Source organism: Notothenia rossii (assembly GCF_949606895.1).
Source record: "Notothenia rossii genome assembly, chromosome: 9".
NCBI lineage: Eukaryota > Metazoa > Chordata > Actinopteri > Perciformes > Nototheniidae > Notothenia > Notothenia rossii.
The window spans coordinates 11,923,076-11,938,667 of record NC_136907.1 but is presented as its reverse complement, the minus strand read 5'-3'; the positions used below and the strand labels follow the sequence as shown (position 1 = coordinate 11,938,667).

General features: G+C 41.3%; 1 protein-coding gene across 1 annotated transcript in view; it reads left to right on the top strand.

Annotated features, from left to right (window-relative positions):
* Positions 1–15,592, top strand: part of LOC307018495 (sister chromatid cohesion protein PDS5 homolog B-like) — a 41,453-nt gene that overhangs the window by 7,515 nt on the left and 18,346 nt on the right. The window contains 6 exon segments of the mRNA XM_079648746.1: positions 11,251–11,376; positions 11,761–11,964; positions 12,253–12,339; positions 13,780–13,877; positions 14,729–14,855; positions 15,230–15,310. Of these exon segments, the coding sequence (XP_079504872.1) occupies positions 11,269–11,376; positions 11,761–11,964; positions 12,253–12,339; positions 13,780–13,877; positions 14,729–14,855; positions 15,230–15,310 (705 nt within the window). The 5' untranslated portion in view covers positions 11,251–11,268.

The following is a 15,592-nucleotide window of genomic DNA, read 5'->3' as shown; positions in this document are numbered from 1 at the left end:
CCAGGCTGAGTCGGGCTGAGTATGCTAAACTACTATGAATTAATGCTTTGACAAGTCTAGACAAGACGGCAGGCGAAAAACCTTTTTAAAATGCTAAATGGAGATTGGCTAAGCTAACGCAGTATATGCTCCGACCGTCCACACTCACAACAACGGCCTATACAGACATAAATAAAGCAGCGACTGTATTCGCCATGACACAGACACTCTGTGGTTTGTACTTGTTTAACTTTTATCTAGCTTCTGAACAGATATGAGGAGCTGTGAGCTTGAGTGCTAACAGCTAACGACTGATGTTGTTTTTCTGTGGTTCGCATTGAAGATGACGTCACGGCTCCACCTACACTGCGTTACTATATTTACTGCCCCAGCTACTAAACTGTAATGGAAATGCAGCATAAAGTGAGCCTGGTCTAACAGTGCATGACATTAAGGATTTCGGGAGATAGCCCTGTGGGCCATCTAAGCTAATTTTACAGATAGCCCTGAGCCCAATAGAGATTGCCCTGAAAAATGTGTGCGGACGAAATGGCACGAAGGGTTTGGGGGGCCTCCCCCTAGAAAATTTAGATTTGACTGTAGATGCTGTCTGGTGCATTCTCTAGACTGAATTATAAGATGAACCAGCACAATATTATATTGTACAATTTCTATTTTATTCTTCATTTCACTTGTTTGTTTGTTCTTGTTTGTGTTTACTCCCTTGCATGCCCTGCATAGCTATAAGAAATACTTAAGTTGTTGGTCAAGACACTTTCCATCTGATGAAGGCAAATGCTTTCCCAGATGTAAAAAAGTAAAAAACATTACATTCAGTTGTAACTGCCAAAACAAACATTATTTACACTATTATGGCATCTGTTAAAAATGTTTGTAATATTATCTACTGTAAGTTGGTCGAACAAATGCCTCCTCATCCGGAAGCTGACCCAGCACACCCGAGCAGCAGTCGAGAGGAGCCGAGCGCATCCGCGAAGCACACAAAATGGCGACGTCAGAGTTCTCGTTAGCCGGCAAATCTAAATCTCTTCGGTCAAAATAATTTCCCTTTAGCACAATACCGCTTCAGTTGCGCCACTTATGTGACAGACAAGAATAGTATGTGACATACAAGAATAGTCAATTCTAATGTCTAACACGTAATGTGGAGAAAGAGATGTCCTGTATGGGTTGATTGTGCGTTGATCTGTTGGTAATGCCTCGGGGTTCCGGTGGGCATGTAAACAAATGCATTATGCTGCGCTATACTTTGTGGCCTCACCCAGTTGCATAGCGATACTTATTGTTTAGGTGTCTTTTAATAAGCAGGTAGTCCTATCATTAGCTAGAACTAGCGAGATCTGATCGATATGGACATAGACGCGAGTGAAGTCTAATCTGACGGGAGAGAGATATCAGCTGCTGCTGACGAGTCGACATGCAGCTCTGCATGATCACATGCAGCGGTGAGCGGATAAAACACACACTTCAGGTTAGAATATCACACGTAGCTATTTTAATTACCTCTCAAACTACCGTAACTAGTTATAGATGTGTTTTAGTTTTACTGTCGGGTCACTCATTACTGGATCCGCGAGCTGCATGATACTGGCATAATAGATTGCCCGATCGGGCAACCAGCAGGTGAGGTTTCATTGCCCGAGCTAAATACTAGATGGCCCCGGGTCATCGGGCAGCCCTTAATGTCGAGCCCTGCCTAACATGGCCTAACTAATGCCCTTTCGCACCAACGCGGTTCCAGGTTTGGCTTTATGAAGCAGGCACGCAAACGGTTACGTCATGACGCAATGACGCAGCACCAGTCGGGCTCTGAGCGGTGGGAACAGAGCGGGAGCTGAACTGAAGAACCGGTTCCGAACCAGAAAAGCTCTAGCACGGAGCTAGAACAGGAAAAGCCTTGGTGTGAAAGCATATACCGTACTAAGCCAAGCGAGGCCCTGCTATGGAAATATGCCATAAGAAGAGCCGGCTCTTTCGGCTACTAAACGGCTCTTCCATTTACCACAGAGTCTCAGTTTTGCCGCTGCAAGGTGGCGCTCGCAGTTTACGCGCGTGCTCCACTAGCACCTCCCGTGAAGGCTCGCCAGTGTAGGTGCCATGGCTGCGTCTCACTTCGGTTATTTCTCAATTCCTCGTTCCTCGGTCTCGGTATCACCGGAAGTTGATTTGTCTGCGCCATCTTGAGTAGCGTCCCAGTGGCCTTATTTGTGCCGGAGGAGCGATAGTCGAGGAACTACCGAACCATCCTCCGGTGAAATCCTCAGACACTCGCCCCGCCCCCTTACGGCCCCTACACACGGCGGCGTGCGTTGTCGCTTGCTGGCGGGGGGGGGGGGGCTGAAACTCAACCAACAACCAATCGCATGAATCTCCCGCCCCAGACACACAAGCACCCGGTTTGATTGGCTAGAGCTTGTACTGGCATATGATTCGAATGGCTGACGCCTCCGTCGAGGCTTCAAAAGTAGAACATTGCTCTACTTTTGCAGCGAGCACCGCGAGAGAAGCTACACTTTGCTCCCACAATGCAGTTCGGCAAATCGTGACGTCACCGCATTCAAAGTGAATGGGCAGAAGCGTTGAAGCGGCAACGCACGCCGCCGTGTGTAGGGGCCGTTACTGTGAATTTCTCACTGATTGGACGATGCAGCGCATGCACTGATCTGTTGCTTCTTGACATGAGAGCAGTTTACCAGCGGAATGAAGAAAACACCTGAAAATCACTCCTCAGTTTATACTGTTTTGTTTCAATTAATGTATAATTTAGTTACATGTGATATATCTGAAGAACAGAGTGGTCAAAATCATTTTATTCATTTATTGGAAACATTTGCATGATCGCTTTTTTCGTTTTACATTTCCATTGTCAGTCATTAGGTGCTATTTAAAATTTTAATGTGCTACATATCCACACAAACAAAGTGTGCAATCCAATGTATGTTAATCTAACTGGGTTTTGATAGATAACATCTATTTTTCCTTCTCGTAATTATTTTATTTATTTTGTGCACTCTAATCAATATTAATCAAACTATTGTTCGTTTATACATTTTAAGAATGGCGTTTATCTTTTTTGAGAATTAGTTCTTATTTTATTTAATATATTTGGGTCTACAAAAGATGATACAAATGTTTATTTCGGTAAATGTGTGGCGAGGGTGACGATCAGCTGTGCGGAGTCATCACAAACGGACGTCGCTTCACGTGACGCTCCGGAGGAAAGGACGTCCCATTGCTCTTAAAACTAATTTCCCTGCTTCTCGTGGTTTCCTTGCGTCTCTCCATGCTTCCCTGGTGGGAGGAACTAAACGCAGGGAAACGACGCAAGTGAGGGACGCAAGGATTTAATTTAACCAAAGTGAGAAGCAGCCTATATGTGCACGGCCTATCAGATCAGCACGGGGTCCGTTATGCTTACTAATGACGTCACGCATTGGCTGTACAGCAACCCGAGAGGACATTTTACACGGCCAAATTCAGCAAAGAATATTAAAAAATAACAATCGACATTAATCTGAACGAGGGAGGTGATTTATTATCACTACAATGTAATTTCCCGATCATTTAAATATGAATATGGTGAGATACATTATTTGAATAAGCGAGAAATGGATTTAACTTCTGTTTGACAATAACTGTGAATTTATTTCCTTTAGAAATCAAATTTGATCATACACCAACGCAGTTTTTAAAGATATACATTTTTCAACACAGAATCATTTACCAATATTACACCATATCCGATCATTTTCTGAGTCAAAAAATGCTCTCTGTTCATTGCAGTTATTGTTTATTGAATTAGATTACCATGAGCTCAACATAATTATGTAGAGTACAAGTCCACAGCCAAGAACATTTTATTTGCATGTCATTTTATTTATGAGTATGGAATTATAACACTGGAGTTTTGTTATTATTTACTATAACTTGATCATTCTATTTCAGTTTGTGGGCTACAGCCAGTTTATGGTAGCAGCACGTTAACAGCTTCATCCTCTGAACGTGTCTGTTCAAAAAACTGCAGGAACCCAGAACACTGACAAAAAACATAACCCCCTTCACATCTCAACTATTGTAAATGTTACGGGTCCCCGATATGACCACAGTAGCAGTGATGATACCTGTATTTAGCAGGTGAAACAGGAGCATGAGGACACGGTGTTTCCTTGCAGATCGCTTCTCTGGTTGTTTTATTGTACAACAAAATCATGTAAACATATTATGTAAATAACCCAATTTGTGTTCTGTGAAACTGAAAAGGATATTACATTGTTTTTGTTACTTTCGTTGCAGTTGTATATATCAGGGTTTCCGCTAGGATATTTTCTCGCCGGTCAAATGTCCGAACAGAATTTATTTTAACGGACAAATTTGAAACTTACCGGTCATGTTTCAATAATAATAATAAGAGTTGTGTAGCAGAGTTTCCGTTAGCAGGTAATTACCGGACTAGGACCGGATATGCTGATGTTTAAAACTCAGTTAATGGGGCTCATTTTTATATTGCTTCAGTTTATAATCGTAACAGATTGAAAAATTCAGATTTTTCAATAAATGATTCCACAAACAACATAATTATTACATTCAAAGAAACTACTTGTAGTAGATGAAGTACATTATTCAAAAGTTTACATTAACTTTGAATAATAACTCGGGAGAAACGGATCTTCTCGTTTCCCCTCTCCCTCCCGCTCTCCTGACAGCCTGTCAGTTTCTCATGCGACGCGCTAAACAGTGGGCGGGGCGTTTATGTCCATATCGATCAGATCGATATAGACATAAACTTTATAAAGAGCACAGATCAAACTATTAAGAGTGAATATCGGCCGATAATGATCGGCGGCCAATCGATCGGAGCATCGGACATTTTGACCGGCAGGTTTTGAATTTACCGGTTTTTATTCAATTTTACCAGCTAAAAAACGGTAATTACCGGCTAACGGAAACCCTGGTATGTCTTAAATTTAATTTGGGTTAACTTCCTGTTTTATTTAGATGCTTTTTTTGAAAGCGAGTTTACGCTGTTGACAGGAAGTTGTTGTTGCTATGGAAACAACATGACGGTATCTGATATCTTCTACATATAAAGATGGAGAAAGTAAAGAATAAAGTTTCGGGCACCCCCCGAAGAGGCACAAGCTCTTACGTTGAGTCATTTAAATACATTCTAAATCATCAGTAAACTCTACGACCATATTTCGGAGGGATATGCTACATATTAACTTTCAATTTGATGCATTCCAGTTCTTCATTAAAGGAGAGGTGTCATGGCCATTTCCACTGATCATAATTCCATTGTTGAGGTATACTAAAATAGAAAAATATTGTGCAATTTTCCAAACTCACATTGGTTTCTCATACAGCATCTCTGTAAAGTATGTGTATTCAGCAGTATCCACTTTCTTCACTAAATGGCCCCCCCCCCCCCTTGTGAGCCCAGTGTGCTGATTGGTCGGTACGTTGTAAATCGCGCTGAGCTCCGTGGAGGTGTGATTTCCTTGTTTAGCGATACACAGCCAAACTCAACCTGATCACACACAAAGTCACAGCTGAAATAAAAACAATAAGTGTGGCTTGATATTGAGTAAGAAAAAGGTTGATAAACGCTGTGAGAATGGGTCTGCAGAGAGAATTTCGCCGGGATCCCAACTGTCTGTTATCAGCCTGCAGCCAGGGAGCAGAAATCAGCACTCTGCTTGCACTGAGTGTGTGTGTGTGGATTGGTCAATTTGGACCAATCAGCGGGGGCTTAACGTAACGGCTCCGCGGACGTAACGTAACGGCTCCACGGATTGGCCCATTTAGTTCCGGGTACGTGCTTTCGTAAGCATGTTCCCGGAAGAATCAAATGGATGATGACGTTTCACCAACGAGGCGTTTTGGGGAGGTATTTTCTGTGTTAGAGTTTTACTCGCTACAGGGTGTACTTTAAGGGTTTTGACTCTGCACACCGTTTACATGCAGAAAAACCTTCATAACACACAAGGGGACGGGTAATAACCGGAAAAGCATGACATGTCACCTTTAACATTACTCAATTAACACTTCACTTTCCTGACACAGTTCCACTAACACACATCCACTGTCGATTGTTATTTTTTAATCAGGGATGCAAACTTGTCACCTTTCAGCGAAATTCGCCGGTTTGAATCCAAAATAGGTCGTTTGTGTGATTCATGTAGATCTGCAATAAAAATATATTTGGGGTATGGGGGGGGTCTGGGACCCGGAGTAATCTGCAACCGCGAGCTGTTATGTGCCATCATGACACACATCTTTTTTTATACATTATAATGAAGTGTGTGCTCGAGTCTTCCTGCCTGTCGGCTCTGCTCATGGATGTATAATAATCTGCTCCGCGATGATGGTCTAGCTTCAGCAGCTACTACGGGGGCGTTCTTTAATATTAACTGTGTGGTCCGGAGTCACTGTGGCACAGAACTGGACCGCTGGTGAACAGCTGTTAGAACGGGCCGTTCAGGTGTTCAGAGCAGAGCTCCCTGTCGGAGCGGCAGAGCGTGATGTGCACTGAAAAGTTTTTCTGTCGCAATATTATTGTTGAGGTAGCTAACTAGCATACATTGTCACTATCTGCTAACGTTAGCTTTAGCCTTCGTTTTTTAATAGTTTTTTTCATAGGCTATAAACGGAGGTGGTATAAGTATAGATCTTGTACTTGAGTAAAAGTAGAAGTGCTTTGATCTTGTACTAGAGTAAAAGTAGAAGTACTCAGATCTTGTACTTGATTAAAAGTAGAAGTACTCAGATATTGTACCAGAGTAGAAGTACCCAGATCTTGTACTTGATTAAAAGTAGAAGTACTCAGATCTTGTACTTGAGTAAAAGTAGACGTACTCAGATCTTGTACTTGAGTAAAAGTAGAAGTACTCAGGTCTTGTACTTGAGTAGAAGTAGAAGTACTCAGGTCTTGTACTTGAGTAGAAGTAGAAGCACACAGATCTTGTACTTGATTAAAAGTAGAAGTACTCAGGTCTTGCACTAGAGTAAAAGTAGAAGTACCAGAGTGTAGGAATACTTTGTTACAGTAAAAGTACTGCATTCAAAATGTTTCTCAAGTAAAAAAGTATTATCATCAAAATATAGTGAAAGTAGCGACAGTAAAAGTAGTCATTGTGCAGATTGGTCCATTTCAGAATAATAGATATGATATTTTTTATAATGATTGATCATGAAAGTGTTCTCAAAGCTGGTAAAGGAGCAGCTAGTTTGAATGACTGTATACTGCAGGGTAGCTTGTGAATTTACTCCAGGTGGAACTAAAGTCTGATTTAACACTTGATTATATTTCACATCATTCATCCACATCTGTAAAGTAACTAAAGGTATTAAATACATGGAGTGGAGGAAAAGTACACCTTTTACCTCTGAACTGTAGAGGAGTGAAATAACAAAGTAGCAAAACATTGAAATACTTAAGTTAAGTCAAAAGAATGTCAACATTTCACCCAAGTACAGTACTTGAGTTTATGAACTTGGTTACTTTACACCAGTGGCTATAAAGATAGAAAGACTAAGCCTTGAACAGAGGCATACAAATACATTTTCTAAATGCTCAACAGTGCTGCCAAAATTATAAACTGACTGCTACACAATTAAAATAAATGCTTTTATATATTAGATGTGACGCTTTAACGTTTCTGTTATTATTAACACTGCTGCTTTAGTTGTTCTGACCGCTAAAATTCTCTGTTATTCCTCATTTTAAAGCCGATATTCCGTGGGGTCGGGGGGCTCGGATCCTTGTCACCTTTTTCATACCTGATGAGTTTGCATCCCTGTTAATATTCTTTGCGGAATTTGGCCATGTAAAATGTCTCCTTGGTTTGCCGTACAGCCAATCCGTGACGTCATTAGTAAGCGTAACGGACCCCGTGCTGATCTGGTAGGCCGTGCACATCTCGTACCTACACCGGCAGTACACTTTCCGTCACAGGAACACGCTTTGCTGGCGGCGAAAATAATCCCACCAGACTCCTTTGCCCCTCCAACAGAGGGATTTCCTTGTCCTTTTTCCATTTCATCATTTCAAGCGATAAAAACTCGATCTTCTCTCGAATTCGGCAAGACACCCCCCTGGTGGAAACGTTGGTTTGCGCAATGTCTACTGTGAGTTATTTTAAGCTGCATTAAATGGTTGATTCAATCAAAAGTGAGGTAGATGATAATTGGTTACATGATCCTTTTAGGGTCACAACAAACATATGCGTAGGTAGTGCTGCGTACCGGTACGCCGAACCGGTACTGGACTTGTAAAAAGTTTCGGTTCAAGTCCGGTTAAAACCGGAACGTCAGGAACCGGTACTTACGTATATTCTCCTTTGTGTTCTAAACCATCTAAAACCTTCCATAGATCGAGAAATTTGCGCTGAGAAAAGACGAAAAACATTGTTTTGGCTTCTGATATGCCAGCCATTACTGAACTCACGAAGTCTCGCAAAATATCGCAACTGCTCGCGAGATCTGTGTGACGTCAAGGGAAGCTGGCTTAGACATAGTGGACACTGACAGCGTGGGATGCTGGTTGCCACATATGGTAGTGTAGCTAAGCTAACTCCTTTGTATGTATGGTGATATAGTGTCTGCCGAAAGAGCAACACTTCACATAATGTCAATATGCTGTTGTTCTTGAACAAGAACACATAGACTTGTACTCTTGCATATTGAGTCTTGTATGTACATCACTATGTATGTAGTTGTGTTGTGTAGTTAGTAACACATGTAGAGTTCTAGAAAAGACATGGTGTAGACACAAGTTGGAAGGGGGCACAATAAACCTGACGAGTTTGAATTTGAGTTGATTATGAGTTTATTTTCAATTGATAATTAGCTCACAATAAGTTCACTTTAGTTACTCACACAACTTGACACAAGTCCGGACTTATAAGTCCGGACCTGGACCTGAACCTCTGGACTTGAGTCCGGACCTGAGCCTGAATGTGAGTCCAGGTACACAGCACTATGCGTAGGCATAAGAAGTTAAGTAAACAAGCAGAAAAAGAGAACAAGACATGAGGCTGGAAGAAATTGTTGTTTCTGCAAATGCAGATATTTTAGAAATTGGAATAAGGAGCTATTTCTGAGGTCATCTTTGGATTGTGTACTTTTAATTTATTGATCAGACTACATTCAGCAGGCTTACCTCCCTCTGTTGTACTCAAAACTCTTTGGCGAGTTGTTGACTTCTAGATCGGTTGCTGTGAATGATGCACTAATGTATTAAATGCTTTAGATATTTTTGTAACCCCCACTGTAACGTTGTATTTTAATCATTGCACTGCAAATTCAATAAGCAGACATTTGTATAATCATGAACTCTGAGTCATGCTTTAATTTGGCTGACGTAAGTTAAAGTCCTTATCTTGCGTAATTTACTTTAGCTGAAAGATCATAGAACTGTTTCAAAATGCATTAACTTGTTGGGTCTTATTCCAGTAACACGTGATATAGATCGAATATCGTTTCCTATTCGCTGTAAATCACTTGTTAATATCGGGAAAATGGGTCAAATTCAGAGGTATCCAGAAAAGTCTGGATTCAAACTTGCCGCTGCTTGGTGCTGTGTCGTGACGTCACGTGTGGTTCCGCGAATCCTGGTGAGTTCAGCCCGTCCCAGCATCACACAGTGTAGCATTGCTGGTATAGCCGCATGTCAACTTTGTGTATCAGTGTTTATCTCCGAGTTTGTCTTGTTTTTTCCGGATCATGGTGAAGAGGTGTGTCGTTGGCGGGTGTAGCAACACCAATCGGGATGGTTTTACCGTTCATTTGTTCCCGAAAGAGAAGGTTTTACGGGAGAAATGGGAGCGATTTGTGCGATCCGGACGGCAGCAGGGAGCCAGACAGCGGCAGCCGGGAACCACACGTGACGTCACGAAATGGCCTGCTTCCAGAAGCAAAGTTTTTTTATTGGACCTAATATTTTTCCTTTTTTTACATATTATTCAGTATGAAATAAAGAAACATACATTGACTATCTGTTGCATACACCCCCCAGAAATCAACTGCCAAAAAAAGTTTTTAATGTAAGATAAGGACTTTAAAGAAGCTAAAACAGTCATATTCCCGGATGGATACTAGGGTTCCACGATTTGGGGAAATAATCTTATCACGATTTTTCTGACAGATATTGCGATTCGATTTGCGATATTTGTTTTTAAGCGACCCAACAGAAGTTTATTGTAAAATGCGGCCATATCTCTGGCTAGGAAGGTCGTATCAACGTGCTCCCGTCTCTAGCACCCCCGCAGCCCGAGCTACGAGTGAAAGAACTAAACTAACATGAAACTTCCGTTGGGTTGCTTTAAAGTCAAGCTTCAGTTTAAGATTCACCGTGTAAGAGATGTAAAACATGTGATGGAGCATTACTAACCTGACTCAGGTGGTTTGTTTCACCAAACCATCTCGGAAAGCTCAATTGGAAGCCATTTGGAAAAGGCAGGCACTTTCAAAAATACTTGGCAGGTGATTGGATCAATCTGTCTATCACCTTCTATCATGGGCCACTTCTGATTGGTTATCAATGGCTGGTACATGTGGAGCACAGCACTTCTGATTGGTGTGGATGACTTACACACAAGAAGAACAAAAATGTTAAAGAAAAATCGCATCATTTCAAATTTCAATTTAAAATCGATGAATCGTTCAGCCCTAATGGACACATTGCTGCCTCTTTAATATCTTTAATGGAAGAGAGCTACTGGCAAGAGAGAGAGGGGACAGTTTGGTATTGTTGCCAAAGAGCAGCTAAAAGTGCAACATGGCTGATTTACCCATTAGTGATGTACTTCATTGAAAGTCATAGCTGATTTTGCGTCTTGTGAATGTCGTAAATATGAATTTGGTGTGATCCGTGACAGGCTACAGCCGCTGCCCTGAAATGTTGAACACAATGGTAGCAGCAGCTCCGGTGAAAAGTCAGCCTGGTCTCTGAATACAGCAATTTCATCCCTGATTCAGCTTGTAGAAAGCTATTAGTGTGCTGTGAATACCTCGCTGAATATTTCACGAGTCTCTATTGCAGCTTTCTGTCGCAGCCTTGAAGTATTAAAAAGGTTTGCCTCGGGTTCAAAATAGTAGGCAATGTGCCGCCTTCTTACTTTTTGTTATTCGGTTGAGGTTCAGCAATTCTTCAAGGTTTATTGTTTTTAGTCCCTTTCTCTTTGTTCTCCGTCTAACCTTCTTTCTGTCTCTCCTCTAATTCTTTACAAATGTTGCTTTCTCTCTCCCCAGGCAGTGAGAGCTAAAGAGATGGCTCACTCTAAAGCTCGAGTCACAGATGGGAAGGTGACCTACCCCCCGGGGGTCAAGGAGATCTCTGACAAAATCTCCAAAGAGGAAATGGTCCGTAGGCTCAAGGTCAGTGTCTGCAGCAGCCGGCTCCTCTGTTTACTGTGTGCTCAGATCAGGGGATTCTCAGAAGTATCTAAGTGTTATTGACATATTGGCTTTCATGTTTTTAGAACAGGATTTTGTTGTTAAATATTGTATTAATATTTATGTTTTTACATTTCAAAGATTTTAAAAGTTGTACTGTCTCTTCTATGTTTAACTTGTCCGAATGTATTAGGTTACGACAGCTCATGCATTATTAAAAGATGTATTATTTGGTGCAAAGGAACACATTTAATTATAGGAGGGACATAAAACCTATTTATTGCAAACTTAAGTTAGTCGAAAACTAATCTAGCTAGTTATCCAACCCAGCCACTAACCTCCAGCCTCCCCCCCACGCTCTTCTAGATGGTTGTGAAGACCTTCATGGACATGGACCAGGACTCTGAGGAAGAGAAGGAGCTGTACCTGAACCTGGCCCTCCACCTGGCCTCAGACTTCTTCCTCAAGCATCCTGACAAGGACGTGCGTCTGCTGGTAGCCTGCTGCCTGGCAGACATATTCAGGATCTACGCCCCCGAGGCGCCCTACACCTCCCCCGATAAACTAAAGGCAAGACCATGAACATTTAGCTCCAGCGAATCAGGATCCACTAGGATTAGTCTCTCACTGTTTGAATTATGTTTTCCTGTTGCATTTTCTCTGGAGTATCCACCTTAACCTTACTGACCGGTAGATTTGTATTTTTATTTGCCAACTTGGAAGTTGGCCTGAAATTTGATCAGCATTTGGCTGGAAACTTGAAACACCTTTTTATTGAGCTTCTAAACACAACCTGTTTATTTGACAGGCACTAATCAGCATTCAGTAACCAAATACATGTTTCTTTGTTGTCTCCAGGACATTTTCATGTTCATCACCAGGCAGCTCAAAGGACTGGAGGACACGAAAAGCGCTCAGTTCAACAGATACTTCTACCTGCTTGAGGTATGTGACGGTGTGTGTGGATCAGTGGTCGGGCTACGAGTCCAATGCAGGATTTTTTTGTTGTTGTGTCATTTAAGATTTTTATAAACATTTTTAAAACAGACCCCCCCCCCCCAATTATTCTCTCACGCACACGCCTACATGCACGTAAAGCGTGTAGATACACATTTACAACAAATACATCATATACATATATACATATACTTCCTGTCACATTTTCCAATGCAGTATTGATGCTCCTTATCTAGTCTGTATCCTTTTAGAATCACCCATAGTGCTTTTAGAAAAGTATCTCTTGGTATAACTAATTAAAATGCAATGATCTCAATCACTTTGTTTGTTGGATTTTAAAGAGTAAACTTTTTAGGGTGGTAGTCACTCGAACAGACGCTGACGATCTACATGGAGAATAAAGGTGGAACATTTAAAAAATAGCTTAGAGTAGCTTTATGTCTTAAAACTTGTCTGTAAAGGACCTTTTTGAAAGCTTTTTAACCATTTTCGGCCGATAATTTTCGGTGGACGAATATTCGGTGCATCCCTACCCATAAGATTAACGTGACAACCTGTGCTGGAGTATATGACTTGTTAATTTTTCCAAATAAGCATTGCTAGTTGTTTAGATAATCTGTGAATTTAGCAAAGTATTTGACCTTTGGTCTTCTGAATACATTTACTAATTCATGTGTTTATTCAAGACCTTATGTAACTGTATCGTAAATAAATGATGCTGAGGGCGAGTGTAGAGAAATAAATCAGGAAGCAGTGACACGCCGTGCACACTCTCAGTAGGAATGACTTAAAATAGATAATAATAAATATTGAATGCATCCTAAAAAATTACAAGCCTAAGTGTCTCAGTCTTTTTATTATTCTTTTAAGAATGGTTTGGGTTTTCATGCTTAATGGTGTGTTTTTAATTTGCTCTGGTTCCTTTAATGAGAGTTTTGCCCCCTGGTGAAAATAAATATATCTTTTGTCATTTAAAAAGTTTTATAAAAGGGTTATACTTGGATATTCAGGAGCAATTTTGGGACTGGCAGGTTTAATTATGTATTTTTTGCAACACCAGAGAAATCAAAAATAATTAGCCATGAAGGGGTTTATTTAATAAGTTGTTTAAATCTAAAGCTTATTGGAAACTAAACAAGGTAGCATTATACTACTTGAAAACCGACAGCATAATGAATGCTAACTTAGGAGTTGCATTACCTGAATCTGTTGCTTTAAACACAGTCAGCGGCTAGCAGGTGAACATCAAATCAGGCATTTAGGAGCTAAAGAGACAGATATTTCTCTCACAAGTCGGTTGATACCAAAAACAAAGCAGAAAATGACTTAAAGGAAATGACCCTGTTCTTCTTTCTCCTTAATAGTTTGCATGTGTATTGTGAATTGCGTTGTCACTAACATTGCATTGCCTCCTCTCTTTTTGTTCAGAACATAGCATGGGTGAAGTCCTACAACATCTGCTTTGAGCTCGAAGACAGCAATGAGATTTTCACCCAGCTTTACAGAACACTCTTCCAGGTCATCAAGTAAGTCGTTTTTATAAAAGCCCATCTCAGCTGGATTGTTAGTATTTGGGTTTCACATTCCCTCCTTATTTGCTCCGGTAGTCCTTAAACTCAGAGATGAGCCCTTACAGCACCATCTGGAACCTTAAATGTGTCTCTACTGCAAAAATAATGAAACAGCAAATTACCCGTCCGGTTGTTTCCCTTTGATTGCCCTCCTCTCCCCTCTTTACTCTGCTCTCAATTTCACTCTGCTGTGCACAACCTTGAGGGCGAAATTCTGCAGTACAGAGCTTGGCTCTTTGCCATTGGAGCAACATTGTGCTTGTGTTTGTGTCAAAGTTGTGCCAACACAAGGCTTTTTTTGATGATATAGATATATATATACAGCTCTGCTTAAAATGTTTGCAGTGAGCCAGAAGATGTAGGGGAATGCAGTCCTAATATGTTTGGGGTTGGGAGGGGGTGTATGACAGAGTAAACAGGAGGTAATGAGACTAGTAATGCCTGGCGGTGTTGAGGAAAGCAGTCTCTGAGATACAAATCTAGGTAATAATTGCCTTCCTGCTGTAATGCAGATCATTATAAACCAGTACACCCACTCTCTGTGTTATCAGTGCTTCGCAGTCTGTTTGTGTGAGGACAGTTTGTTTTCAAGATGAGATGCAGCAAAGGAAACGCATGAAACCTACAAAACGCCTGTTGTCAGCAGAGCAAATGTGAACGCTGAAAACCACAGAGAAATATCTGACATTTCACTAAAGCCACTCTATTTCAGTTTCTGCCTGAATAGGATTGTGGAATATTATATTTGAAAGTCATGCAATGAAGCCAATCTTGACCTTGGTCAATCTCTTGCCTTGTTTCCCTAGCAACGGACACAACCAGAAAGTGCACATGCATATGGTGGACCTGATGAGCTCCATCATCTGCGAGGGAGACACCGTGTCGCAAGAGCTGTTGGACACTGTGTTGGTCAACCTGGTGCCAGCTCACAAGGTATCTGCTCCATGTTTAGATACACATGTACTCAATCCAACAAAAAGCAACATATATCCATGTATACACGCATTGTCACACAATAAGTGCTGATAAAAAGAGCATCTCAGTACCTGACACTCTGAACTGAGTTGTGAGTGTATCGTTTTCCATTCCCTGTAATTCAATGAGCCCCCTGCAGGCGGTAGGTGGTAACGCAGCTCAGGAGTTTGTGCTGAAACATCTGTCTGGTACAAGCAAGCTAATGGGATTCTTTTGAGTTTATACCACAAAATGATGGACTTTTTCACATTGTGTATAGTTTCTCTCATCTGTCTGATCATGGTATCTACCCTGCTGATGTTTTATTCACCACTTGTTGTCTTTCTGTCTAGAATTTAAATAAACAAGCATATGACCTGGCCAAAGCTCTGCTGAAGAGGACTGCTCAGGCTATCGAGCCTTACATCACCAATGTAAGATCTTTGACAAACTCTTGTTTATTTTTATAATCTTTACACTGATATAGCTATGGCTGGATGTATTTTCTGTACCCAACACCCTGCAGTCATGTTCAATATAGTGATCAAATTCAGAAATGATGCTTGATAGAGATGTGCGAGTTGTACGGGTGAAACAGTGGACGCTGTAGCTTCAGTTTGTTTCACGTCGTCTAATTGGAAGAGCATGAAACGAGCACTGCCAGCGTGTTTGACCCACGGCCAGCCATGATAAAAAATGCCTTGGCACTGTGAGAG